This window comes from Malus sylvestris, chromosome 15, assembly GCF_916048215.2.
Source record: "Malus sylvestris chromosome 15, drMalSylv7.2, whole genome shotgun sequence".
Taxonomy (NCBI): domain Eukaryota; kingdom Viridiplantae; phylum Streptophyta; class Magnoliopsida; order Rosales; family Rosaceae; genus Malus; species Malus sylvestris.
In genome coordinates, this window is record NC_062274.1 from 1,102,281 (window position 1) to 1,129,388 (window position 27,108).

The following is a 27,108-nucleotide window of genomic DNA, read 5'->3' on the forward strand; positions in this document are numbered from 1 at the left end:
TTAATATAGCGTTCGTGCTATTCATAGATTATTTTGTAGAGAGAAATTCACACATGACATTATGTTATTTAAACATTACAATTGCGGTGTACTCGTGTCATACAAGTCTTTATTCATAGTAGGATCGAAAACTTATGATTAGAATGGATTGAAAATTTAGAAAGATTGTTGACCCGGGTTTTCAACTTTACACTTACGAACAATTTTCTCTACAACCTTCTAGCATTCCACGGAAAATAACTCTTACCTTACAAGATGATGAAAGAAGCATAATATTAGTGTTCACCCTATCCCAACGGATACACCTCTTTGTCCATCAAATTCAGAAAATAAGTCACTTTAGTAATCAAAATAAATTAGCTAGGAGACTATGGCAGTCTGTTTTTCTTCTCTTTTTCTTTTTCTGGACAGCGGCGGCAGTCCAACTCTAGGCAATGGCGTTGGCCAACATGGAATCACATATGTCCAGACGTCTCTCCAAGGCCCAAAATCAATAGCGTTACGACCAAACCTTTGACCTCTAGGTTTCTCTAAAGTTCTTGCTTGAATGTTGCACTTGATTATGTATCCACACATCTCCAAGTATAAAATATCCCCATCATTCGGGTCCACTGCTAGCACCCGAATCTTGTAGCGGAATCTTATACAATCGTTGATGAAAACATGTTTCCCCACATCCATTTCGTCCAAGGAAGCCTTGTGTATCAAACACCATTTGACTCTTCCTCCTCCGGCTGCCCCATCTTCTTTCAACTCCGAAATGCATACAATGAGAGGGCGACCATTATTATAGGGATTATAAAGTGTTTCTGGTGGCATCCACGTCTGTAATTGGCACATCCGCAGGCGCCCTCGGCAAATCCCTAGACACGCAACAGTCATTGTATAGTCCAAGGGCTCATCAAACTCAATGAATCGACACCCATAGTTACTGCTGTGCGGTGCAAACGGATCAAACCCGATAACGCCACCATAACTCGGCCAATACAACATTCCGTTGTAAGCAATGCCTGGACGGCTGAAGGTGAAACCAAAACTAATACTGCTTTGTTGTGGACATGATACAACTGATTCTCTCCATTCACTAGTTTCTGAAGAGAAGATGTCCACCTTGAATTGAGATAAATAGTTTCCAAGTTGAATAATTCGCACAACCCTGCACCGATACTCATCATTGGTAGTTAAACTACCGCCACCATTATCTTGTTCTTGGCTGGCATAGTAGGGATCGCAGATGAATCCCACTTGTGCGATCTTGTGGTGTGGAGGGGCGGGAGGAAGGGCAACACATTGCATGGCGTTTGGATTACATATGTAGTATTTATGTGGATCCTCCTTGGTCAGGCAGCACAAAACTAAGTCATTATACATGGCCACCACTAGCTTTTCTTTTGTGCCTTTAAACCGCGGGATGAAGTGAAGAGCTACAATGCTTGTTTTCCAAAGCAGAGCATCGAAGATGATATGACGAAAGGTGAAGCCGGCAGGGGAAGGTTTGGCGGTACGGTTCGAGAACAAAAGAGTACGCAGCAGCGTAATGGGTTTGTTCTTATCAATTTGCATGCATAGAAAGCGGCCAGCAAAATAAGAATCAGAGATGAGAGCCAACCACCGCTTGCACACACGCTTATTTCGACGAGCGTATTTGTAAGGAAGTCGGCAAAGGATTTCAACCAATACGCCATCAGGCAGATCATTGATGAGGAGGAGTTTTGATGCCAACTGCTCATCAGAAGCAGAAGGCAGGGGCTGGGATCCCATGGCCGCAGGAATCGGACAACCAACTGCAATTAAAAATTCTAAAATTCTAATATGCAATCCAACACTGAATATATCCTACTTATATACAGCGAATCCGAAACCTAATCGAAAAAGGAAATCATTTTTGGGTAAGAAATAAAAATCCGATAAAATTCAAATTAGAATAGGAAACTAACTCTCCTGCTTGGTGTCTTCGCCGCTGTGAAGAAAATGGGTCGAGAGAGAGGATGTCGGCGATGATGGGTGTGACCGGAAGATGGGGCTCTGGCTGCAACATCGATCGGGTTTAGCTGGAAAACGGCTCGAAAGTGGTCTTCTTGGTCTCTAGTTAGCCCCTTTCGAGCCGTTTTCCGGTCAAAACATGGTGAATTAGTCGTCAAGAAATGTACCATTCTCTTTATGTCGTTAAGAATTATGATTTTCATTTTTGAATTATTCAATTTCGTTGAGTATTAAAGAAGTTATGAACGTTTAAAGTTTACCCAGTTTCTGACGAGTTTTCCAGTTTTTCCGCAAACCAGTCACCTTTCAGACTATTTTCTGGCCATCTCTGTCAACCATTAGGCTTCCAAATAGGTATAATCTTGTTCTACACTTTCCTATCTTCATTTTGATATATTATGGGTCGAATTTGGTTAAGAAACGATTGAGTTACAAAGCATTGAAAATTACTCAAACTTCCGGCCAAGAGCTCCGACATACTTAACAGAGTTTTTAACAGAATGACCAAAATAATGGATGGTAGACAATCTCAGAGACCATTTCTATTGGTTTTCAATCTCAAGGACTAAAGTGATGTGTTATGCAAATCTTAGGCACCATTTTGGCTAAAAACAACCAACTACATATTAATAGAACATTTTTTATCAATCAGAAAAGGGTGATAATACAATTTAGTCTTCTATCCAATTACTAAAATATCGATAATATCGGCGAAATATCGCCGATATTATCGTTTTTCAGAGAGACCGATATTTTCCCACGTATCCTCCTAATTATCGTCAAAATATCGTGATATATTCGATATTATCGAAACAATCGTTGTGGCTCCGTTGTCAGAAAGGCAACCGAGGCTGCGTCATCGCAGCTGCCCAGATCTCTCTGCAATCCAGGCTCAGAACCAAGATCTGCGCCTCCGCCGTCAGAAATGAAAAATCCATTTTCTCTGGATCCCAAAACCCGCTCGGGTTTGATGGATTCTCCGCTTCGTACGGCCTAAACAAGGCCTCCCATTACCTGATGGTGCTCGCCGAGAGGTGAGAAAGGGAGGAAGAACGGTCCACAGGTGGTGATGGTGCTCGCCGGAGTGTGCGCCACTGTGGTGGAGGTCACGATGAGGTGTGGGTGTGGTGTGTCTGTGCTCCGGGAAGGAGAGTTCTAGAGAGATAGTTAGTTGAATTGAAGAGGAAAAGCAAAGAACACCATATAATAAATGAAACCCAGAAGATAAAATGATCGATTTCTTACCTAAGATTTCAAAGAAGAAGAGAGAGAGAGAGAGGGAGGCAAAAAAAATGCCTAAAACCCTAGAGAAAGTGTGTGTTTAGGAAATTTCGCTGAGAAGTGAGGAGATTGCTTTGCTAGAGGTTTCTGGAGAAGAGAGAGAGAGAGAGAGAAAGAGAGAGGGAGAAAGATTTCTAGGATTTTGTGTTTCAAGGAATTTCTCTCAAGGCAAGATTTTTTACGGGCTGATGGGAAATAAAAGAGAGAGAGAAAGAGAGAGAGAGAGAGAGAGAGAGAGAGAGAGACTTATGGGATACAAAAAAGAAAATGTCAGGATTTGGAATCTCAATTTGGGACCTTGGGTTATGTGAGGGAGGTGAGATGGAGGGGTCACCATGTGGTTTGAAGAAAATGTTAAACACTAATTTCATTCAAAATATCTTATATTTATTTTTTTATTTTTTTAAATTAAATTGTTTTATTTGGGAAATCCATCTTTGAGACCTTGAAAGTCTCTTTGAAGATCAAATCATGCTATATACTTGAAACTCTAATGTCACATATACTGTTTTTTGTAAAAAAATAACATATTTTTCATGTCTTTCTTATATTGTAATAATTCATTATATATAAATAATTATGGTGTGTTTAAACTTTTTTCATTAATTACTACATATTTTCTACACTCACAATGTTTACCAGCTCGTTATATAATCAACTTAAATCAGTTAAATCCATCATGCAATGCATTTCCTTCCAATTTTTTGTGATAAACTAATAGATAATTGACTAAATAAACATCTTGCAAAGTTTCAATAAAAATTTCCAAGTTTTTCTTATAATTTCCGTGATTTTTATTCAATTTTTATCTATATCGATAATATCCCAATATTTCCATCGATATTTCCGTGTTTTTGAACTACTGATATTTCCGATATCATCGATATTTTATACCAAGATCATTTTTGAACATTAACGATTCAATATTTTATTTCTTTTCTTTGAACCATTAACATACTTTCGTAGTAACGAAACTCTCACACTTGAGTTCCTGAAAAACCTCAAATCCACTATACTTAAAACAACATATTGCATTTTGTGTTCTTGCTAGAACCTCTCTTTTATGAACTAAACGTTCATAAACTAAATCAAACTTGTAGTTTCGAATTTAGTGCCTTTGAAACCCAAAGTTTTCATAAAATAATACACCCATGAAAACTTGACATTTTTCATGAAACCATGTCTTAGAACTCGAATGTTCTAACTTTGATGCTTATGGATGATTCATTCTCATAGCACCAATCACAATCTTGTTCCTCCCAATTCAGTGGATCATAATCTCCACTTCAGAGAAACAAAATCGAGTTTTGATGCTTATACCCTCAGAAAAACAAAATCTCCGAGAAACCAACATTGGATGCTATCAACAACAAAGGCCAAATTGGATTGTTCATCCCCGTGATCATAGGACACTTGCATGATGACCCCTGTGGTGAAAAAACTAGGAATTAAACCTCTGTGATCTAGAATGTTAGCAAATTTAGTCCAAAAGTAAGATTTCTGTTAAAGGACTGTTAAAAGTGGGGGTAAAACTGTATTTTCAGTTCCAATTAACATTGAATTGGGGTTTTTTTTAATTTAAAAAATTAAGCATTATTTTTTTTGTTAATTGTTATAAAAAAAATTATTTATTTTAAATGTCAATTGGAACTGAAAATATAGTTTTACCCATACTTTTAACAGTCATTTAACAAAAATCTTACTTTTGGACTAAATTTGCTAACATTTTAGACCACAGGGTTTAATTCCTAGTTTTTTCACCACAGGGGTTATCATGCAAGTTTCCTATGACCACGGGGATGCATAATCCAATTTGGCCCAACAACAAAATATGTGTGAGTCAACATATTGTGAATTCATATTTGATTGAATGATGATAAATATGGATGCAGAATTACCAGTATCCACAGAGTAGTCAGCCCTTCTTTGGTGTCAGCAAAGGACTTCAAGGTTTCAACAGGAAGACTCAATAACTCTTTGGCCAGATGCAACCTTCCTTTGGTAGTCTTTGCATTAAAGAACATGTCCCGGAGTAGGGCCTCCTTGTTCGTGTAAAGGACATCTGAAAGTTCAACTGCATCAAGTCTCCTTGTTATGTGTCTAACTTCAGCCCTTTCCGAATCTGATTGTCTCTGAATACCCGCAATGGCGTCTGCTTCTGCTGTGTAATCATTTCCGGTAGTCGGTATGTCAATTATACGCACTGCCTCCCGGAGGCCACTCATCATCGCACCACCAACAGTGTCAGGATGCTCCTTGCAGGTAGCTTCACCAGCAAAAAATAGGCAATTCTCAACAGGTCTCCCTAGTATATCATAATCTTCCCCCGAAGCTCCAACAGCAACATATGAGTAGGCAACCCCAATCTGTCGCAACTGATGCAACAGGATCAGGTACTGAAGCCTCTCCAAACAATTTACGAAGAACCACTATCCCATGGGTAACATGTTCAGTAGAGCTCATATTTTGCCCATCTATAGCTGCCTTACCAACCACTAAGGCTATGAAAACAGGAGCCCCGACGGTTTTCTTGACATTCCAGAACATAAAGCGCTGGCCCCAGTTCTGTTTCCTCAGCAGTTGCTCCAAAGTAATCCACAGAATCATCCCAAAAGACACCTGGAAATTCCAAAACTACTTTATTAAGAACTCCAAACCCAAGCCGCAGGATGGAAGAATGTTTCCAGTGGGGCAATGGTGAGGAAAATTTGATGGTTTCTGCTTTTAAGCACCCAAGAGGCACCGTAATCAAAATCACATCTCCTGAAAAATCGCTGCCATTAGATATGGAAACCTTGACTTTGTTATACCGGTTAGTGTTCAATCCAGCATCCTTGGTGCCATATGAAATATCAGTGACTACATGATTCAAGTGAATTTGAAGTCCTTCTCCAAGAGACTCAACAACAGTGCTGTAACCCCCTTTAATCATGCAGTGAGCTCCTCCAAAGCCACCATAAACATCATCCTGGTTCCAGTTGGGGAGAGATACCTCCTTCAGTGGAGCAGCAGAACCATAATCCAAATTGGCAAAATGCCAATCCATGACCCTCCTCTCAAGCTTTTGACAACTTTTCTCAGCTCTATCAATTTTTATTTTTTTTGGCATCAATGAAACCATCCATTAAACCATGCAGTTCTTTTTCTTCAGCACTGGTCGCTGTTTTTGCCATACAACACCTCTTGAGGGCATATTACAAAACTTCCTTAAGAGACATTCTTGTCTGTTCTCCCTCCTGTGCAACAAGCAATACCATGTCATCAAGAAGGCTGTTGAACTCTGCTTCCAATGCTTCATCCAGATCTGCAGGAACCTTGTCACATGTTGCAATGTCATAAAGAGGGCAATCACTGTTTAAGACAGTCAACTCAAGGCCCAGCTGTGCACAAACCAAAGAGGAGGGGTCTGGTCGTCTTTCAGTCGCCCAATCAGCTTCAACACCCGTTATACTGCTAGCACCAAGATCCACAGGAACTGATAGAGATAACCTGTCTGTATAAACACGGCCCCCTATCCTACTCCTAGCTTCCAATATAGTGACTGAAAAGCCCTGACATTGCAAGTTGCGTGCAGCAGTTAATCCAGAAGGACCAGCACCTATGACAATGATTTTCTTTTTCACTTCCAGACAGCATTGCAGATTATTATTCCTCACTGCATGATCTTGTGATGCACACTGAGTACTGTGCGATACATTCTTTAACTCTGGAGTTTCATGAGGGATGCCTCCATCACCCAATGTCTCACTAATTGGATAACTACTTGAAACATCCATGTTGTCCAATTTACTTTGTAAACTTGCATCAACACTGGTGTTTTCCGGGTGATCAGCCTCAAACTGAGCATGGTTTTTTGTATTGGACAATTCCAATGCTGCTGTGGTTACAAGCCCGTTGTCTTTTGTGACTTCCTGAGTCGATTTGTCACTTTTAATTATGACACCAATCTTCGCATCAATTTTAGTTTTAGAACTCTTAACCTGGCCTGTGATAAAGGAAACTCCATCCTCTGAATCAGCAACTGAAACCCCAAAAATTTCCTCAAAATTTTTTTCTCTCAGAATTTTATAGTCATGCTTGGGATCAGATTCTGCTTTATCCTTCTCACGAGCAATTCCAATATTTATATAGCTCTGTCCAGGTTTTCATACATTAGAAAGATAAGACAAGCTAATACTGCAATCCCTCCCTAGGAAATGCAAGAATGAAAAGACACTAGGAAAAGAAGAAGAAGAAGAAAGACTGATCAATATTGAACTTGAACATATAAAAATCCATAAAAGGCTTTATAGACTTACACTGAGATCGAGGAATGTATAAATATCCCTAATTAGGGAAGCACAAGGTGGTTCATCCGCACAAGCAGTATCTGTTACCCCACAGTCAGCGAGAGGCAAAATTCGACTAACATCTTTATTCCACAGAGCAAGGATCTGATTCCTGTATTGCACCAAGCAGTGCTTAACTAAACAAGGTACAGCTTATCAGGCAAAACAATTAAACCACAAGAAAAAAAAAATTGAACTACATTGAAAAATTGATATAATATTTTCATTCAAAAGAAGAGAAGACCACACCTCAAAACTTGGACACAACCACTTAAAGAAGAGAAAAAAAAATCTAAACCAAAATGCCAATAATACAAACATAAATATACCATCAATTTTATTAATATCGACTTAAGCAAAGTGGCATCAAAATTTAAAAAGAAAACTCAACCCTCCAAACAGAACTTAGCATTAGTTGGATGCGACAAAAAACCAAAACATTTGAATAATTAGTAAGAATTATCAAGTAAAATGGATAAAGTAACAGCTATAATTAGTATCAAGTACAAATTTCTGAAAGATTGCAATTCGTACAAGAAACCCATATCATATGCAGGTTTCAGAATTAACTACTAACCTGCATTCCAAATAGTCCTGAACCCCACCTCTGCGCTTCAAGATCTCCTTGAATTTGATCTTCTCAACAGGACCAACTGCATGAGCTTTAAGACCAGCAGACACTGCTGCAGCCTCACCACTTTCAGACTCTGTACCGATACTTGAAGAGGAATCAAACTTCACTCTCAAATTGTCACTATCCAAACTTTGATCATTTATCAATACCTCCCAATCAGCATCCCCCTCGTAAGCCATGTCTCCATGCCTACGCTTTCTAACAATGCACCCCACACGCTGGACAGCTGATAGCTTAGTGTTTTTGTTTTCAACATCTAGTAGAGATACTGTATCTTCTGGGAAACTCTCATTTTCATCAGCCTCTTCACTAGTGATAAGATGATCATGATTTGGCACATCATTTTCCTCCTGCAAAGGACCAGAAGCAAGGCCAGGATTCTTAGTGTAAGAAATTAGACCATTACAATTACTGCGGGTGTCTTCCATCCCCAGACTGTTGGAGGCAAAGTTCGACAACTGATGTTGAGTACGCTGGGAAAACTTTGGACACCAATCAGAATCAAGCTCATCCCCAATCTTGACATGGAATCAGTCAAGGAGTTCTGTTGTAGATGTAACGAGGACACCAACGGTTTCTCCTCCAACATATCTTCACATGACTTATCCAGAAGATCATCATTATAACGAGGCCGCAGAATTCCTTTCCGAGCTGGAGAAGAGGTTGCACAGTCTGCAGCTGAGGTGCATCTACCCAAAACATCCTTGGACTGAATGGAACCTCCCATAGAGCAGTTCTTCAATCCATCCTCAAAAGTTTGCATTTCCTGTGTCAAATGTTAGTTGTCTCCATCATTAACTTCGTCTGCATGGTCCCTCTTGAAACTTTGAACCAGAAGGATCCACTATGGCTTCATTGTTAATCAATTTGGAATCAAATCCTGAATGTGAGTAGAGAGGAACTCAATCTTCTGAAACGACTTTGTAGGGCCTTTTATGCTTTTTATCGTTGAATGTCTCTTGATTTTTTCCCTGTGACGGTTAGAGGCTTGACAAAATCTGTCATCAAAACTTTGACTTTCATCTTCCTTACAGATCAGAGGCTGAATCCAATGGATTTGAACCAACCAAAGGCATGGTGTTCAACCCATCCTCCAAAACCTTAGAACCACTCTTTTCTTTAGGACTTGAAGAGGCACGAGAATTCATAATCAAACCAGATTGTGACTTCCGAGAAAATGTTGATAATTAATCTTCCGGTTGATGATCCAAAAGGCAATTAGAACCTTCCCCAAATCCCAGAGACCCTGAAATCTTGGGTCTCTTTCCCTTTCCATTAAGCTTGTTTTCTACCTCTATACTGATAGTCACATCAGATCCATCATCACCCATAACAGGATCTTTCTCTAAAACCCTTGACACCGATTTTCCATCCAAACCCCGGTCGTTCACATGCCCATTAGAGTACCGCTCCGCAGACTGTACACTATCCAAAGCAAAACTCCTTCCCCTCATAGTTCCAGTCCCATAATCTTTCTTGGGACCCTTCAACTTCTTCCTCAAACTTGCCAAAGTATCATCCAGGCCCCCTAAATCATCTTCTTCATCGTCAACCTTCTTGCCCCTTTCGCCGCCACCCTTAACCTTCTTAGGGTTTGTCTGCCTCTTCAACTTCAACAGTGACCCAATTGGCTCATCATCCTCAGAATCAACCATATTCGCCTCGACAAACTTCGATCTTATCTTAAGGCCGGACTTCTTCTCCTTCCCATCAATTTTGTCAACCATATCTTTTTACGAAAACGGAGTCTTTCATAACCCTAATCCAGCTTCAGTGCCCAAATCAGGGAAACCAATCATCACCTTCCACTTCTCTATTGTCAAAAAATTAAGGCTCATGATTCACATGCACCCCGCCCTTGAGCAATTCAACTACAATCATCATAAAATGAAACCACCCCTAGAAATCCGAACACCCATCAAATCGCAAACAAACACAAACATTCACAATTCTAAAACTTGCAAAATTCAAATCCTCGATAAGCTTCTGCCAACGAGTAAGCTCCTCTCCGCACTCTGCCAATGGCCTCCCTCTACTCTAAGTCCTCAATCGAGAAATTCTACCATTGAAAATATAAAAAAAGAATTAAAAAAATACGAAATCTACCTAGGGTTTTTCATCCAGTTACTAAGGCCTAATGGGAGGAAAAGAGAGGGGTGGCGGAGGTCAGACCTGTGTGCGGCGGAGCTCTACCGCGGTGGCGTTAATGGATTCGTCGAAGGGAGTGAAGTGCGCATGTTAGCGTCGTGTAGGAAAATTGGGAAGGTCGGCTGTATAAAGTGCGCCGCGGGAAAAATTAAACGGGGTGGAAATAAAAATAAAAAGGTGAACGTATTGGGGAGGGATTTTTGGCCCGACACGATTTGTATGAGAAATGAGAGTGTGCGGGGGAGCAGACAACTACAGATGTCACCACTTAATTATGATTCTTTTCTAAACAATTATTATTTTGTAAGGTTTATTATATTAACACCCCACACATTATTGAATACATCTCACATTCTTAATAAACCCCACATTTACTTTTTCAATTAAAATTTGTCTTAATACACCCTACATACTTTTCCATGTACACCCTCACACTCCACACTCAACATATACCTTACATTTTCTCCATTCACCCCACTTTTCTTCATACACCTCACTCTTCACAATGATTTCGTTCTTTTATTTTATTTTATTTTTTTTATTTTTTGTCTGTGCTATGTACCGTTCAAAATCATTCATGTCATACAAGTATTTTCTTATTGCTACAGAGGATTCAAATAGAGGAAAGTAGAAGCTGCTTGGGAAACCTTACAAAAGTGAAAGGACATAAGTTTCGACATAATAGAGAGGGTTAAGAGCATAGATGGTAAGAGCAATATGTTTGAATTTTTTTTACTTAACCTTTTTCCATCTAATAAACATTGATTTGCGAGGGGGTGTATCTCAAAAATGATAATTTAGGAAATAAGATGATGATGTGAGGAGTTTAGGCTCTCTATGTCCATTTGGTAGTTAAATTCGGCAGTATAAAGTATTGGCCTTAGGCTGAGATGCACACTAAATGATATTTTATGCATCACATATCATACTCAAACACCATGCTGTAAATGCAAAAATTGTCTCTTGAAGGCATAAATGCAATTTAGTATTATCTTATCAGTAAATTATTTTTAGAACATGGCTTTTGTGAAACAACATCACCATTATCTTTTTTGCGAAAGAAGGGGATGACTATAATCTAACACCAATGAAGTTTAACCTTCATCCACATGTGACAGTACATTTTGAACAAGGTGAAGCTTCCGAAACGTCAATTTCATGTTCCGTTTGTCAAAAATAATTTTTCTCAATCAATGTGTTTGTAGTTTCATCGGTTAGATTTTTGTTCTACAATGGATAGTGGGAGTGGTTTAGAGAGTTGGAGAAGATAAATAATCTTGTGATATACATGTTAAAAGTGATTTGAAGTGTATTTAGTATTTTTTAAATTTTTTTAAACCTTATAAGGTTGAAAGTGTCATTGCATAATAGAGTATATAAATCATTTAATATTAAATTTTAATGTGGGGTGTATTTAACATTATGTGGGGTGTTAATAAAAAAAGCCTTTAGTAATCTAATTGCCATTTTGGAAGGGAAAAACACGCTGTATAAGTATCTTTGATAGTTTAATGACGTTAACATCAATTGTCTATCTTTGATAGTTTAATAACGATAACATTAATGTCTATTTGTGAGTATTTGGTAATGTGAGAGCACATAAAATCGTTAAATATGTTAGATTAACACATAAATAACTTAACTCTAATTAGAATATTAGGTCAGCTATGTGAATAACTTAACTTTAATATAATATCATAACAAAATCATCCAACTCAAAATTAATTGTTGATTCATGAGTGAAGAAATTCAAAATCTTTTAAACTCTTGTTGGACTCTCATGTTTTGACAAGTGATGCTCCCTCAATAGTAGAGAATACTTCATCAGAATTCAAGTATTTCTTAACATGCATTTTTATACTGCCAAACTTTTAATTAATATTAGTCATGTAATTTCATGTCTATAAAGGGTGAAAATTTGCATGCTCAAATTTCTGGCCTTCTAAAAGCTATATTTTCATATATATATGTTGTGGTGAATTCATATACTATTTAAAAGATTGGGTTAGAATCTTGATTGTGAAAATGAATTTATATGTGTCCTGGTAATGGTGGTGAGAATAGCTAATCTCCTTTTAAATTTTTTGTTAGAAAAAAATAATTTATATTATCTTGCTTAAATTGGAAAAGGAAAAGATTCGATAACTTCACAAGTCAATGCACCTTTTTCAAACATGATGTTAATTTGAAAGTGATTACAAAATTGTTAAACCAAAAAAAAGAAAGTGGTTACAAAACAATCTAAATACCCAGTAAAGAATCGACTACGCGAGTAGCTCCTAAACTATTTATTTTCTTAATTGTTATATAAGGGTCGTATTTATCAAAATTTTAAATGAATCCATAAAAGTTCATTGGTTGGTATTCAATAAAAAATTTAAAGGAGTTCAAAACTCGGTAAAAATTTGGACATATCCATTTTGATTTTATAAGTAATTAATAAAACTAGGGATGGGCGGACCGTTCCGGGGTTAAAATTGGAGGAACAAAACATGATCTAGTGTTGATGCTCTCATGGGTCTTCTTAGCCTTCTTTGTTCCATCTTTTGAGAAAACTAATAAAATAACTTTAAAACTTTAAGTTTTAACGATAATGACAAAATAAAGGGTAAAGTGAATAGTACTATGGTTGACTTTTTGGTGTAAAAATATGGTTTTTCGTTAAAGTAAATAGTACATGGAGCTTTTCATTAAAGTTCCCTTTTTTTTGGGTAAATTACACTTTACCACCTCAGGTTTTGGGTCGATTGCAATTCCTTACAACATTTTAAAAATATTTCACTTTCATACCTCAAGTACTATTTTATTTCAATATCATACATCCGTTAACTTTTCTATTAGTTTAACTGTTACGTGGTGATGTGGCAATTACAGGTTTCACTCTTTAGCTGACATGGCAGTCACTAATATGCCACCATGGTCCGAAATGCCGATAATATCGGCGATATATCGCCGATATTATCGGTTTTTAGGGGAATCGAAATTTTTTTCACTATCCAAATAGTTTTCGGGATAATATCGCGATATTATCGAAATTATCGATAATATCGGAATGGGAATACTCGGAGAAGAACGCCGGAGCTGTAGAAGCTCCGGCAGAGTGTAAAACAGGACCCTAGACTCCGATCTAGGTATGAAAATGAAATAGAAGACAAGATGAACGTTTTTATATATGAAGTTTGTCGTGAAACGGTCGGAGGTGTTCGGAAAGTGAGTCGACACCCACGGCCTCGCCGGAGTTCGCCGAGTTGCAGAGACGAGAAGGAGAGGGAGAAAGACGAGGTTGCTGATGATGATGGGTGTGCGTGTGTGTATGTGGGTCTCGGACCCTCGGTGCAGAGAGAAAGGAGAGAGACGGCGGCGACGAGGGAGAAGTAGAAGCCGATCTGCCGATGTGGGTCTCTGTGCGTGTGTGTGGGAGTGGGAGAAGGATCGAGAGACCTTGGGTCTCTGTGCGTGTGTGTATGTGTGTGTGGGAGAAGGATCGAGAGACGTGGGAGATCTGTGCTTGTTGTCGGCGGAGGTCGAGAAATGAGAGTGAGAAGAAGATGAGGAGGAGGGTTTGGGTTTAAAGGAAGAGAAAGACATCGGTGGAGGGGACACGTGGAGGGAGTCAGGGACACCTGTTGGATGCGTGGAGAGTGGGAGTCTGCATGGTGAGAGAGGAGCTGGAGTGTTCAGTGATATGTCATCGACCTTTTGTTGGTTTGTGTGTTTTAATTTGTTTTCTTCGAATGATGGATAATGTGGTTTGGTGCAAATGGCAGTGTGAGTTTTGGGGGAGTAGTTTTTTTTTAATTAAATAAGATTAGAGGGTGATCAAAATATATAGGATGAATTTTATATTTTTGTGAGGCATGTTTTATGATTTAGGTAGTTGATTTTATCCAAGTTTTATCTACGTAGTTATGTTAATTTGCTACATTAGGTATTTACATTTGAATGCTCATTATCTTGTTGATAAAACAATTTAAGTCTTCTAAATAATTTGGAACGTGTGAAGGCTCCAATATGGCTGGTGTAAAATTGATATTTGAGTTTGTTACATAGAGTAAGTTTTGGAACTTATATGCTTTTGTGCTTGGTGTGAAATTGAAAAGGATATCTATGGTTTGATAACCGATGCTTGTTTAATCTCTTAAAAACAAAATCCAATGATCTTCATCGTTTGGTTTTACTTAATTTCAACAATGGTATGCCTAACATAGTATACTCATATGTTAATATATTATGATTTATGATGTAGTCATGCCTTGATGGTTGGTGATGATTTATGTGTGCTACATTAGTTATTTATGATAGAGAAACATTTAGGTATGGACATAGAGATGATGAAGATAGTGAAAAATTTGAACCTCATAGGAACTCTATGTGGTACTAAGTCACTCATGTATCTTACCATGCAATGTATAAAGTGTAAAATATTGTACTAATTCATTATATATAAATGATTATGGTGTGTTTAGACTTCTTTCATTAATTACTACATATTTTCTACACTCACAATATTTGTCAGGTCGCTATATAATCAACTTGATAATGTTAAATCCATCGTGCAATGCATTTCCTTCCAATTTTTTGTGATAAACTAATAGATAATTGACTAAATAAACATCCTGCAAAGTTTCAATAAAAATTTCCAAGTTTTTCTTACAATTTCCGTGGTTTCCATGTAATTTTTATCGATATCGATATTATCCCGATATTTCCATCGATATTTCCGTGTTTTCAGACTACCGATATTTCCGATATTACCGATATTTAATACCTTGTATGCCACATAGGACAAAATAATTTTATTATTTGGAAATGTAAATTCTAGGAAAGAAAGAAAAATATATAATTCTAATAAAGAAAAATAGTGGGCCCCACACCCTATAATCTTCATCCTCCTTGCACCTTTCATCCCTTTCTCTTCACGCAACTTCCTCCCTCCCTGCACCCTTCATCCTTTCCTCGCCATGGACCAGAACCCCCATTTTGTCTTCCTCACCCGACACCCCTTCATGGCTTCACCCCTCCATCCCTCCACCCGAGATTCGTCTTCCCCACCCAAGCATACCCTCAAACAAGACACACTCAATCTCTATCTCTAATCCCTAGCTCTAAAAATCCAATATGACTCTGCCCCATCAGCCTCACTCCCACTCTCACAACCGTTGGTTCGACCCCAAAATCTGGAGGGCCTACGTCGGAAACTCCGTCCAAATCCCCTATCCTCCTCTCAAAGCTTCTCATTCTCTGCCGAATCTCTGCCCTACACTTCCTCGCCATCCCCACCACCAACAAGGTCTTCGCCATGTTGCCAGAGTTCTCTACAGCTTGCTATCTTGCGTTCCTCTGCATTTCAAATTTCATCGGTGCAGATCCAGAAGCTATGTGCATGAAAACAGATAAGTGCGTTGGTGGGATAGAGGGAGATGTGCAATGGAGAAATAGAGGAATGGATAGAACTTGGCAAGTTTTGATTTGCAGGGATAGAGGGAGATGTTTGCAGTGTTATGATTTGTGGTTTTTCAGAAAGAAGAATATTGAAGGATAGGAACTACCAGCGGCCCGAACGGCGAGGAGTGGGGATTTTGTAAATGGGTTGGTTGGTGGGTAGAATTAGGTATGGAAGTGCTTCAATGGGGATGAACCGCAGGCTAAGTGGTGGATTTTGTAAATTGGAGTTGCAGAGAGGTGAGGGGGAAGGGGATCTGGGTTTTTTTTTAATAGGGTTAATATTATAATATTTTAATGTATAAAATATTATTATTTTTGTCACGTGGCATAAATGTGTCAGCCACGTCAGTGCTTAACGGATCAATTGATGGAAAATGTAACGGATGCATTATATTGAAATAAAATAGTACGTGAGGTATAAAAGTGAAATGTTTTAAAGATGTTGTAAAGAATTGAAATCGATCCCAAACTTAAAGGGGTAAAATGTAATTTACCCCTTTTTTGGCTTGACTTTGGGTTCTGCTGCAAGTTGTGGAACGGGACGGCCCATCTTCTAATAATAGTAAAAAAGCCCACAAACGGCAAGCTTTGATTTGTCATTCATACTTATAGAAATCCAACTTCTGGAACTAGTCTTCTTCCTTCGGTAGAACGGAGCACGACTGGCCCTGCCCAACCCAAGTTTATAGGTATGCTTATATATTGGGATAATTTCAAATTTATGACCGTGCTTAATTTGGTCTGAAAATTCAAAAGAATTGATGTTTGAAAATTCATGGTCATCGTTTTCACTCCTCAGCAGTCGACTTCTCCACCGAGCGCCGGATTTGGGAAAGCAGTTCCGATGAGTAGCAAGCAGAGACGGCCGCCGGACCCAGTAGCGGTTCTGAGGGGCCACCGCGGCTCCGTCATGGACCTCTCTTTTCATCCTTCCCAACCACTCCTGTTCACCGGGTACGATTCAGTACACTTATGCAACCTACCCTTTTGTTATCATTTCTCAAAAAATAAAAATTTGGTGCTCTTTTTTTTTTTTTTGTTCTAGTTCATCAGATGGCGAGCTGAGGATTTGGGATACTTACCAGCATCGGACTGTATCAGATGGGTAATTTAAATACCAATTTTCCATTTTATTTTTATGATTATGAAGTTCATACCTTTTTTTTTGTTTTTGGAATGAAAAGTAAAAATTTATTTGCAACTTTTCAGGGTGCATAATGCAGCACATGGTATTGCTTCTGTTGCTTGTACTGCCAACAGAGTTATCAGGTGATTTTCTTTTCATTTTTTCTACTTTTATTTGTTCAATGGCTACACACACACACACATCCTGTATTAGTAGTAGAATTGAAATTTGAAAATGTTGGTGTAGCCAGGGCAGGGATGGGACGGTTAAAGATTGGGGATATTGAAGTTGGAGGTCTGCCCAGGTTCTTAGCTAATTCCCATAATTGTAGCCTATAGTTATTCGGTTTCCATTGTACTGCTTCATTTGTTATTTTTGATCATGGCATGTGCCTCATTATTTTTGAACCTTGATATCGCCTTGGTAGGACTCCGTCTGTTACAATCAAGACAAACTCTTACCACTTTTGTAAACTTTCCTTGGTGAAGAGGCCTCAATCTTGTTCTACACGAGTGGACGGGGTTAAGTGTCATGATGGAGAGGACAGAAGGGTTAGGGGGACCACTGATGAAGATACTCTAGATGACAGTAGAGACAACGTTGAAAGGAATCTGCCTGAGCATCCCAGTGCCTTTGAAGGTTTATTTAAATTTGAAACTGATATTCCGGTCAGGAGTGTTTTCTGTGCACTTTAGCTACATTCTCGCAGGAGATGAAGGCTTAGACTTTAGATATATTTATCTGTATTTTCAATTTGTTTTCTTTTTTATTGCTCTGTGATGGTTCAGAAACAAGAATGTTGATAGACAGTTTTTGAAAACAGAAAATACTGAAGATGAATTATCTAAATATGTTACTGTAGCAGGGGAGCAGACTTCTGAGGTTTGTATCTAACCTTGAGTATGTCTAGTTTGATTTTCATTTTTGAAGCCCCGATTACTCACTACCTTCATGTGGTTTGCAAAGGTTGAGATTTGGGATCTTAATACTGCAGAAAGGTTTGCACGGCTTCCTCAAAGCTGATTTGGTGGTTCCCCAGGTATTTCTTCCAAGGAGAGAGGTCCCATTCTAATTCATTCAACATTTTGCTTACTAGTTCCCGGGTTTGATTGTGTTTCAGTTTATACCAGATGGTTTTGGGCTATCACTTTTTTTTACATCCTTTCTTGTTGATTTCATCTACTTTTGACATATAGCCTTTGGTTCTTGGCAGGAATGTGCATGGCTATTCAAGCATTCTCACCATCTGAATCACAGGGATTCCTAAATGTCTTGGTTGGGTATATTCTTTTTACTTTCATTTTCTATGTTTTATGAAGCCGAGCACCTGATCAAAATTTTGATGGAAGTGTAGCTCATCCGTGTGTCTGTGGTTCTAATGATGTTTGACTTCATAATCTTCATCTACTCGTAGTAGAATCTCTTTTGTTTGTTCTGTGTATCTGTTGGCAGACTCTATGAAGATCGGTCAAATTTGTTTTTCCTCATCTTCTTTCAAACCAATCCTGCTTATGAAGGGTTGGTCAGAAGTCATATGTCATGAGTTTCTTGACTAGTTGTTCGTAGGAATCTTAAAGCTCTTCAGGGTGTATGTAGTTCATTCATTAAAATTGAATTGAGCGAATATATTGGGGTCAGAAGAATTTGATAACCCGGTTTGTGAGTTGTTGAGGCACAATATTATTGGGAGGTTTTTAATACATAATTAATTGCAGTTAATGTGTAAGCTGAAAGATTTCAAATATACAAAGAATTGGCTGTGAAGGTAGCTGACTAGCTACAGAAGGCAACCAAGTCAAATATGCATGCTCTGATTTTGTGCCTGTTGCTTGTTTACTCTAATTGAAATTCAAGTCATACTTCATCTCTTTTGCCTTAATGTTGTGCTGTCCAACCCAGGGTACGTGTGTGATCAAGAAAGAAATTATTCTGGAATTTCAAGCACTTCCATCAGAGTGAGGGTATATAACTATCGTAAAGGAAATGCTTTGGCGATATTGAAGTATCACCATGCAACGGTATAATGTTCATCACGTAAATGTTAATATTAGAAAGTATCATTTTACATGTTTAATTAAATAAAATCAATACGTGATTTTACAATAGAATTACAAAAGTTTGACTCTCATAATCTTTTTCCTTCATCTCTAAGCATCTTTTGAGCAAACAAGAAAAAAAAAATGCTTCTTCACAATAGATATAAAAGGCCTAGGGATCCGAAAATCTGAACCCTTGAAATTTGATCCAATAGCTACAAACAGTGGTCCCTCTAAAGTTATAATAATTGTAACCGTTGGATCAAATTTTAAGAGTTCGGATCTTCGGATCCCTAAGACTTGGTGGGAGAGATCCGGATGGGATCTCTTCCCTAAGATTTGAACTTATTGGTTCATTTTGCTTCCTATTTGATTTGATGCCACTTGGCATCATATTATTGGGCCATGTATATCATTGGGTGATTAGAAATTGTAACTAACTGTGATTAAAGTTGTTAGTATGTTGCTTGGCAGATAAGTATGTTCATAGTTAGTATAAATAGGGGTTAGTAAATTGGTCAATGGAAAACACTTACATTCTGAAGGTTCACTGGATAGAACTCTCTCTCTATATTCTTCTTCAATATTTCTTCTTTGCTTTTCTTTGCTTTTCTTCTTCTTCGATACTGAGTGTAGTGTTAATAGCAGAGGTCGGTTGTAAAGTTATCATTTGTGTAATAAAGAGTTACTTTTACAGTGCAATAGAGAAAGACGTAGAGAGGGTCGTCAAGGTTCACGAAAAGCTATGGAATCTGGCGCTGCAAATCCTCAGGAGGGGATGAACCCTAATTTTGGCCCCAATTTGGGTCGCCAAGAATTGGGAGAGGGTCGTCAAGGTTCACGAAAAGCTATGGAATCTGGCGCTGCAAATCCTCGGGAGGGGATGAACCCTAATTTTGGCCCCAATTTGGGTCGCCAAGAATTGGGGCACAATTCTTCCCAGCATATCCATCAGCCGTTCTTGAAAATGGAGTTCCCTCAACGATGGTGATAATCCTCTGCTTTGGATACACACAGCACAGCAGTACTTCGATTCTTTCAACATTGAAGATTCAAGAAAGGTAAAAATGGCTTCTTTTCACATGGAGGGTGAGGCACTCCAATGGTTCGAGCGGGCAAACTGTATCTCCAAGTACCCAACTTGGGAAGCTTTTGCTCCGATATTCTGCCAAGAATTTGAGACCTTGGAATTCGAAGACCCTGCAGAAGATTTGGTAAAATTACGTAAAAGAGGAAGAAGGCTTAAAGCCGCATTGACATCATGTCATGTGGGGCAATCATATATGAAGGAAGTGTGCGAGTTTGTAATTACAGCATCCAAAAACAACAGAGACCCGGAGGTACTTTTGAAAAGCCTTCTGGACGCAGTGGATTGGTGCTCTGAAAAGTACCAGGAGATTGTCAGATCGGCTCTTCGTTTGGTAATGCAGTACTGCCCCGATTCTGAAATGAAACAATCGATAGCAGTTTCTGTGGCTGTTACTAGACGCAGGCTGCATTTCCACCTTGGATTTATCCGGAGGACGGATGATGCGGTGGATATCGTAGTAAAAGGAGGCGGGAATGCAGAAATGACGGAATGATGCAGTCGCAGCATACAAGGGTCAAGGATAATCTTGGAGAGTTTGAGGATGTTGCGCTGGATGAGAGCCATGATGTTACGCTGGTCAAGGAGAGTTACGGAAAGATTGATGAAGAACTGGTGAATGAGGTGCAGCAGCAGCATACAAAGGTCAATGAGAGCTACAGAAAGATTGATGATGCTGCGCTGGATGAGAGCGATGATGATCCTACAACTATGAGGGGATGAGAGGATTGTGGAGACATGTGAGAAGGATTCAACCTCTGCGCTGGATGAGAGCGATGATGATCCTACAACTATGAGGGGATTGTGGAGACATGTGAGAAGGATTCAACCTCGAATGGAGACGGAAATTGACAAACTTACAAAATTAGTTTTCTTTCAATCTTGTAACTAGAACAGGCCATTGCTCTCAAAGGCTCTGCAACCTAGACACGCAAATTGATAACCACAGAAACAGTTACTATGTAAACTTATAGAAAGAAATAGTGACCCATTTTGTCATATGATGCATAAAAGCACAAAAAAGTAGTCCGGTTCTTGAACCACAGCGTGGAAATGAAAATAATTTTTGCTGTAAATTCATTTCGAAATAATCAAATGGACACAAAAATTTGTCACATGTAATTTCACTGACAAATTTAGTGACAAATTTATTAATCCATTTGATTATTTCAAAATGAATTTACAGCAAAAATTGTTTCCATTTCCACGCCGTGGTTCAAGAACTAGATTATTTTTCTGTGTTTTTATGCATCATATGACAAAATGGGCCAGTATTTCTTTCTATAGGTTTACATAGTAACTGTTTCTGTGGTTATCAATTTGCATACCTAGGTTGCAGAGCCTTTGAGAGCAATGGCCTGTTCTAGTTACAAGATTGAAAGAAAACTAATTTTGTAAGTTTGTCAATTTCCGTCTCCATTCGAGGTTGAATCCTTCTCACATGTCTCCACAATCCCCTCATAGTTGTAGGATCATCATCGCTCTCATCCAGCGTAGAGGTTGAATCCTTCTCACATGTCTCCACAATCCCCTCATCCCCTAGTTGTAGGATCATCATCGCTCTCATCCAGCGCAGCATCATCAATCTTTCTATAGCTCTACAAAATGGGCCAGTATTTCTTTCTATAGGTTTACATAGTAACTGTTTCTGTGGTTATCAATTTGCATACCTAGGTTGCAGAGCCTTTGAGAGCAATGGCCTGTTCTAGTTACAAGATTGAAAGAAAACTAATTTTGTAAGTTTGTCAATTTCCGTCTCCATTCGAGGTTGAATCATTCTCACATGTCTCCACAATCCCCTCATAGTTGTAGGATCATCATCGCTCTCATCCAGCGTAGAGGTTGAATCCTTCTCACATGTCTCCACAATCCCCTCATCCCCTCATAGTTGTAGGATCATCATCGCTCTCATCCAGCGCAGCATCATCAATCTTTCTATAGCTCTCCTTGACCTTTGTATGCTGATGCTGCACCTCCTTCACCAGTTCTTCATCAATCTTTCCGTAACTCTCATTGACCAGCGTAACATCATGGCTCTCATCCAGCGCAACATCCTCAAACTCTTCTTCATCAATCTTCCCGTAACTCTCCTTGACCAGCGCAACATCCTCAAACTCTCCAAGATTCTCCTTGACCCTTGTATGCTGCGGCTGCATCATTCCGTCATTTCTGCATTCCCGCCTCCTTTTACTACGATATCCACCGCATCATCCGTCCTCCGGATAAATCCAAGGTGGAAATGCAGGTACTGGCAAATGCAGCCTGCGTCTAGTAACAACCACAGAAACTGCTATCGATTGTTTCATTTCAGAATCGGGGCAGTACTGCATTACCAAACGAAGAGCCGATCTGGCAATCTCTTGCTACTTTTCAGAGCACCAATCCACTGTTTCTGTGGTTATCAATTTGCATACCTAGGTTGCATAGCCTTTGAGGGCAATGGCCTGTTCTAGTTACAAGATTGAAAGAAAATTAATTTTGTAAGTTTGTCAATTTCCATCTCCATTCAAGGTTGAACTAGAGCGCAATTATCATCAGAACTTTCTTCAGATACTTGACCAGCTTGAAGACGAGGTATGAAATATCCTGGAATCTTCCTTATCCCAATTCATTAGGTTGTATATTATTCTAGTGTCTTGTGACTTTAAGCAGTGATGATTGACACTATTTATCTTTTTTTATATTAATTTTTAATGATATTTGATGTGAAAATAGAATTTTTTTATGTATTTAACGAATTCTTTTTTATATAAATCAAATTTTAGGATCCCACTTCAAAAACTCGCTTAGAGCCCCAAATTCTCAGGGCCGACCCTGGCCGCAGGAATCGGACGACCAACTGCAATTCTAATATTCAACCCAATACTGAATCTCTCCTACTTAAATGCAATGAATCCGAAACCTAACAGAAATAGGAAATCTATGAAAGTTCTAATAAGAATCCAACAGTGAATATGTCCTACTTATTTATATTCGTTTTAGTAATTTTCATTAAATCTGACCAAAATATATAAAAGATTGGGGTGTATTTAATTGGGATTTTGAGATATTTTAATTTTGTTAATGAGTATAGGGGTATTCAATCAGGATTTTAAGTGATTATCTGAAATTTAAGGTGTATTTAATTAGAATTTTAAGATTGTTTATTAAAATCCTTAGAAATCCGGGTGTATTCAATTAGGGTTTTAAAGAAGTTTATAACATTCCAGGTGTAATCAATTAGAAATTGATTTTAAAGAATTTGAGAAAGTTGAGGAATTAGAGAGAATTTGAGAGATTTCGTAGTGTATTTTAAGCATCCACAAATCTCACATCTCCCCATGAGATTTCAAGGGAATTGAATCAAAATTTTATATGAAATCTCTACAAATCAATTAAGCTCCATAAAAATTCATGGATTTATTAAGTCATTAAAGTCTCTCAAATTCTCAATTGAATACACCTTCCAAAATATATATGAGAAAATACATGTGGCAAAAAATGAGACGTCTTCATTGAGGCCCACGGACAACTGTTTGTATAAAATGGTGCCAACAAGGTGAGATTCGTGAGCAACGACATTTATTATTAGGGGTCTAATATTCACATATCTTATTTTACTTCTTACACATTTTTTTAATTTTTGACCTTTAGATCAGATGAATTGAAGAAGATCAACAAACATAAATTTTGTGTGAGAAATAAAATGGGGTGTGTGGTAGCACACCCACCCCTATTATTAAACTAACTCCAGTGGAATTACAAAATCCCTCTTTCTTCCACTTTTGTTAATTTATTTCTTGCCAATATTATCCTCGTTTCCAGAGATTTCCATATGCATCTCATCGTATGTTTGTAATTTTTTAGCTTATACATAAATAATGAAAACGAAAAATGTTATTCCGTTCTTCAGAGTCAAATCCAACATCTTGACAACACAATTAAATTTTTCTTCGACGGATGTAGATGCTTAACAAGAGTGAAAAAAAGGAGTTCGTGAATAATCGAACTTGATATCTTGATTAAAAAGTGAACCACCGGTTTAAAAAGTTGAGCACCTTCCAAATAAGCATGTGCAGCAAATAGGGCCATAGTTGTATAAATTGACTGGGAACACAATTTAAACACGTACGCCCAATTTTTCAAGATGCGACTGTGCTAGTAGGGTTAGGATTTGGGCGGTGGGTAAAGGTTGAGATTACTAGCTTAGCGACATGAAATCCAAATTATCCTACGTACCCAAATTATCTGAGACAATTAACTGGACCCCAAGGCAAAATTACACCATGTGCTAGGGTTTCTTCCCTCATTTGCGCATTCACACTTCACATCGATGTTAACCACACTAGGTGATAAGAAGAATTTTTTTATAAAAAAAAAAGCCATGTGTTCAATGTGGGTCCACCAAGAGTTTTATATTTGGACTACCAGTCAAACGGGATCTTCATGCATGGAACCAAATCTCATCCGGATCCAAAGAAATTGAGCTCACTAATCAATGCATCTAAACCGTTAAAATTTGATTCAACGGCTAAAAATAGAGACCCCTCTAAAAGTTATAATAATTGTAGTTGTTGGATCAAATTTCAATAATCCGGATTCGTTTATTAGTGGGCTCAGTTCCCTTAGATCCGGAAGGGATCCGGTTCGTTCATGCATGACTGAACTTCTTGTTCTTTCCTTTGTAACTCGCCATGAAAAGTGGTAAGATATGAGAAGGGGAAGACGGGGGAAGTAGAATTTGTAGGCTAGGGTTAGGGTTTAGGCAGCGGCGCACATGAGAGAAAACCCTTATATGTATTTGTTAACCCTAAAAACTGTCAAGCCTACGTGGTGCGCAAGCCGAGTAACTAATGAGCTAACTACGTCCTTTGGTTGTATGTGGGCGTGCCAACTCGTCGGCCGAGCTCGGCCAAGGAGTAAAATATATTGATGTTGCGTCGGATGCGCTGCTGACTTCTCGATCTTGCGATTGTGGCCGAGGAAGGAACACGTATCGGCCTTCGGGTTCTAGAGCCTGAAGACAAGGCTACTAGTTTTACGAAGTTCACAAATCGTCGGTGTCGGATTTGGTTACGGTGATTATATTCGTAAGAGTATAAGTACGCTGAATCGACACTAGACTATATGGACACAAGTATTCAAAGCAAATGTACGTCTTAATCGTAAATGTGGTTCTGTCGTCAGAATTCCGAACTCTAAATCCAACTTGTGAGTATCCAATCATAAAATAACTCGGCGTTCAACGCACCGAGTCTAGTGATTCATAACACCTTACTTCACCGAGAAGGCTCGTGAGATGACCTCTGCCAATAAGGATTCGAAAACCTTTCTCAACCGAGGCTTGGATAGATAACCAGTCGGCCTTAACGCAGTGCTGTTTATCCAAACTGAAGGTGCTTCACAGTCGACTGATTCTACGTCGGCAGTGCTGTCCAAACCGAAGATGTTCGCCGGTTGCCTTCACAGTGTTGTTTATCCAAACTGAAGATATGTTGGCGAAAAAGAAACTAAAAATCTCAAGGCTGTTGAGAGGTTTCGCGTAGAGCGAGGGTTTGCGCATGGCAGTTTGTGTGTTGAGTTGGAGGACCCCTTTCGTTGTTTGCCACTTTGTATTTATAGCCAAGTTTCCTTGACCGCCAATCAAAAAAAGTCATTTCCCGACTATACTCCAAAAATAATATCAAAAAAACTGATATTATCTTTAATATATTTCGGCAAAAATCTTCTTAGTCTCCTTATGCTTGTAGACTTATACCAAAGGAGCAACAAATGTCCCGTTGAAACCCTTTCACATGGCATGCATACTGTGATTCCATCATCAATTCTTATCACTTTAAACTCATTTGACAACACCCATCACCATGCAAAAAGGCCTAACCTACCTAGGTTTCCTACCACATCATCACATCACCAAAAAAAAAAAAAAAAAAAAAACCTAGCTTTCCTAGGCTCTCATCATCACCCTAAGCCATCATCTTTTACCGAAAATGTCGAATGCATCTTGAATGCTGATGTTCGTTTTTAATTATCATCATATTTTAAATGCATAATATCCTGACATGCATGCTTCATTATCTAATGCCGTGTATATCTGTCAACCAAAATTGATCTAAACCACATATCCACATCCATATCAATTTGAATTGTGCCGCCTGTTTTCAGCTTGGAGATATATTATTTCCATAAGAAAATGTCAAGATAAATCATTATTAAAAGATAATCATGATAAAAGAAACCATAATGTTATCTTTTAACCTTACTAAAATTATCTTCACTTTTCCATCAACAGTGTGGAGGTATGCTTACTCAACGGTCTCGATTACTCGGGCCGATGGTGTAATTTTGGGTCCAAACAGTATCAAACTGTAATTAGTATGTAAAAATACTTGACTTGTGGCATGTAGCTGAACAGTGTTGATAAGTAATCATATGATTTGTAATATAATACCATCTAAAAACTAAGTGCTTTTGCAATGAAGTTTTGGAGGCCATATAAGGTTTAATATTTGAGTCATCTTACGCACAAATATTGAAGTTGTATAATGTATACCAAGTCCGAAGATTTTAATTATACCAAGATGAAACCAAACCAACTTTCTAGTTTTGTAAATCGAAGTGACGCTTCAGTTGCACTTGCCGATACGACTAAAAACTTGTGCCTCAAGACAAAACATGACCAACCTTTTGTGCCCTTCTGTTTTTTTTTCTGTTTTGGGTCAAATCTGTACTTTTTCCTTGTCAATTGCCTCTCTGCACTTAATTATCTTTCCATGCTTAGCTGACTGTCAACATCTTCATCATCATAACCATATACTTAAAATTTCTCCACCTTCCATTCCCATGTCACATACTCTTTGGTGAAAGAAATGAGTACATGTTTTTGGTTGAATTGTCATGACATGTCGTTCAAAGTTTATTCATGTCATAAGTCTTTCTACCATGCATGGTATATGAATTCATTTTACGTGATGTTACACCATCTTTGTTAGGTCTCCTTACATAGATCGATGACATATCAATTATGTCATTCATTCAAATTATATATAACATATGTATCA

General features: G+C 38.4%; 2 protein-coding genes and 1 pseudogene across 6 annotated transcripts; 1 reads left to right on the plus strand and 2 right to left on the minus strand.

The window, feature by feature from the left end:
• On the minus strand, positions 1 to 23,187 carry LOC126605696 (uncharacterized). The gene is made up of 2 exons (XM_050273125.1): positions 22,971 to 23,187; positions 1 to 1,862 (listed from the first exon to the last, which is right to left on the minus strand). Exon 2 carries the CDS (start codon positions 1,759 to 1,761, stop codon positions 361 to 363), a length of 1,401 nt encoding a protein of 466 aa, XP_050129082.1. The 5' UTR covers positions 1,762 to 1,862; positions 22,971 to 23,187; the 3' UTR covers positions 1 to 360.
• Positions 4,167 to 10,568, minus strand: LOC126605680 (lysine-specific histone demethylase 1 homolog 3-like; annotated as a pseudogene).
• LOC126605705 (protein DECREASED SIZE EXCLUSION LIMIT 1-like) lies at positions 16,520 to 21,067 on the plus strand. 5 transcript variants are annotated; one of them, XR_007617025.1, is made up of 10 exons: positions 16,544 to 16,773; positions 16,865 to 16,924; positions 17,029 to 17,088; positions 17,196 to 17,249; positions 17,373 to 17,584; positions 17,769 to 17,827; positions 17,912 to 18,005; positions 18,159 to 18,225; positions 18,845 to 18,963; positions 19,679 to 21,067. XR_007617025.1 is itself a non-coding variant. In XM_050273138.1 (8 exons), exons 1-7 carry the CDS (start codon positions 16,595 to 16,597, stop codon positions 17,966 to 17,968), a joined length of 681 nt encoding a protein of 226 aa, XP_050129095.1. In that variant the 5' UTR covers positions 16,544 to 16,594; the 3' UTR covers positions 17,969 to 17,984; positions 18,159 to 18,596. The 5 variants fall into 5 exon arrangements, 3 of the variants coding, with proteins under 3 accessions (XP_050129096.1, XP_050129097.1, XP_050129095.1); XR_007617024.1 differs by having other exon boundaries at positions 17,912 to 17,984; XM_050273138.1 differs by lacking the exons at positions 18,845 to 18,963; positions 19,679 to 21,067 and having other exon boundaries at positions 17,912 to 17,984; positions 18,159 to 18,596.
• Positions 23,188 to 27,108: the final 3,921 nt, after the last annotated feature.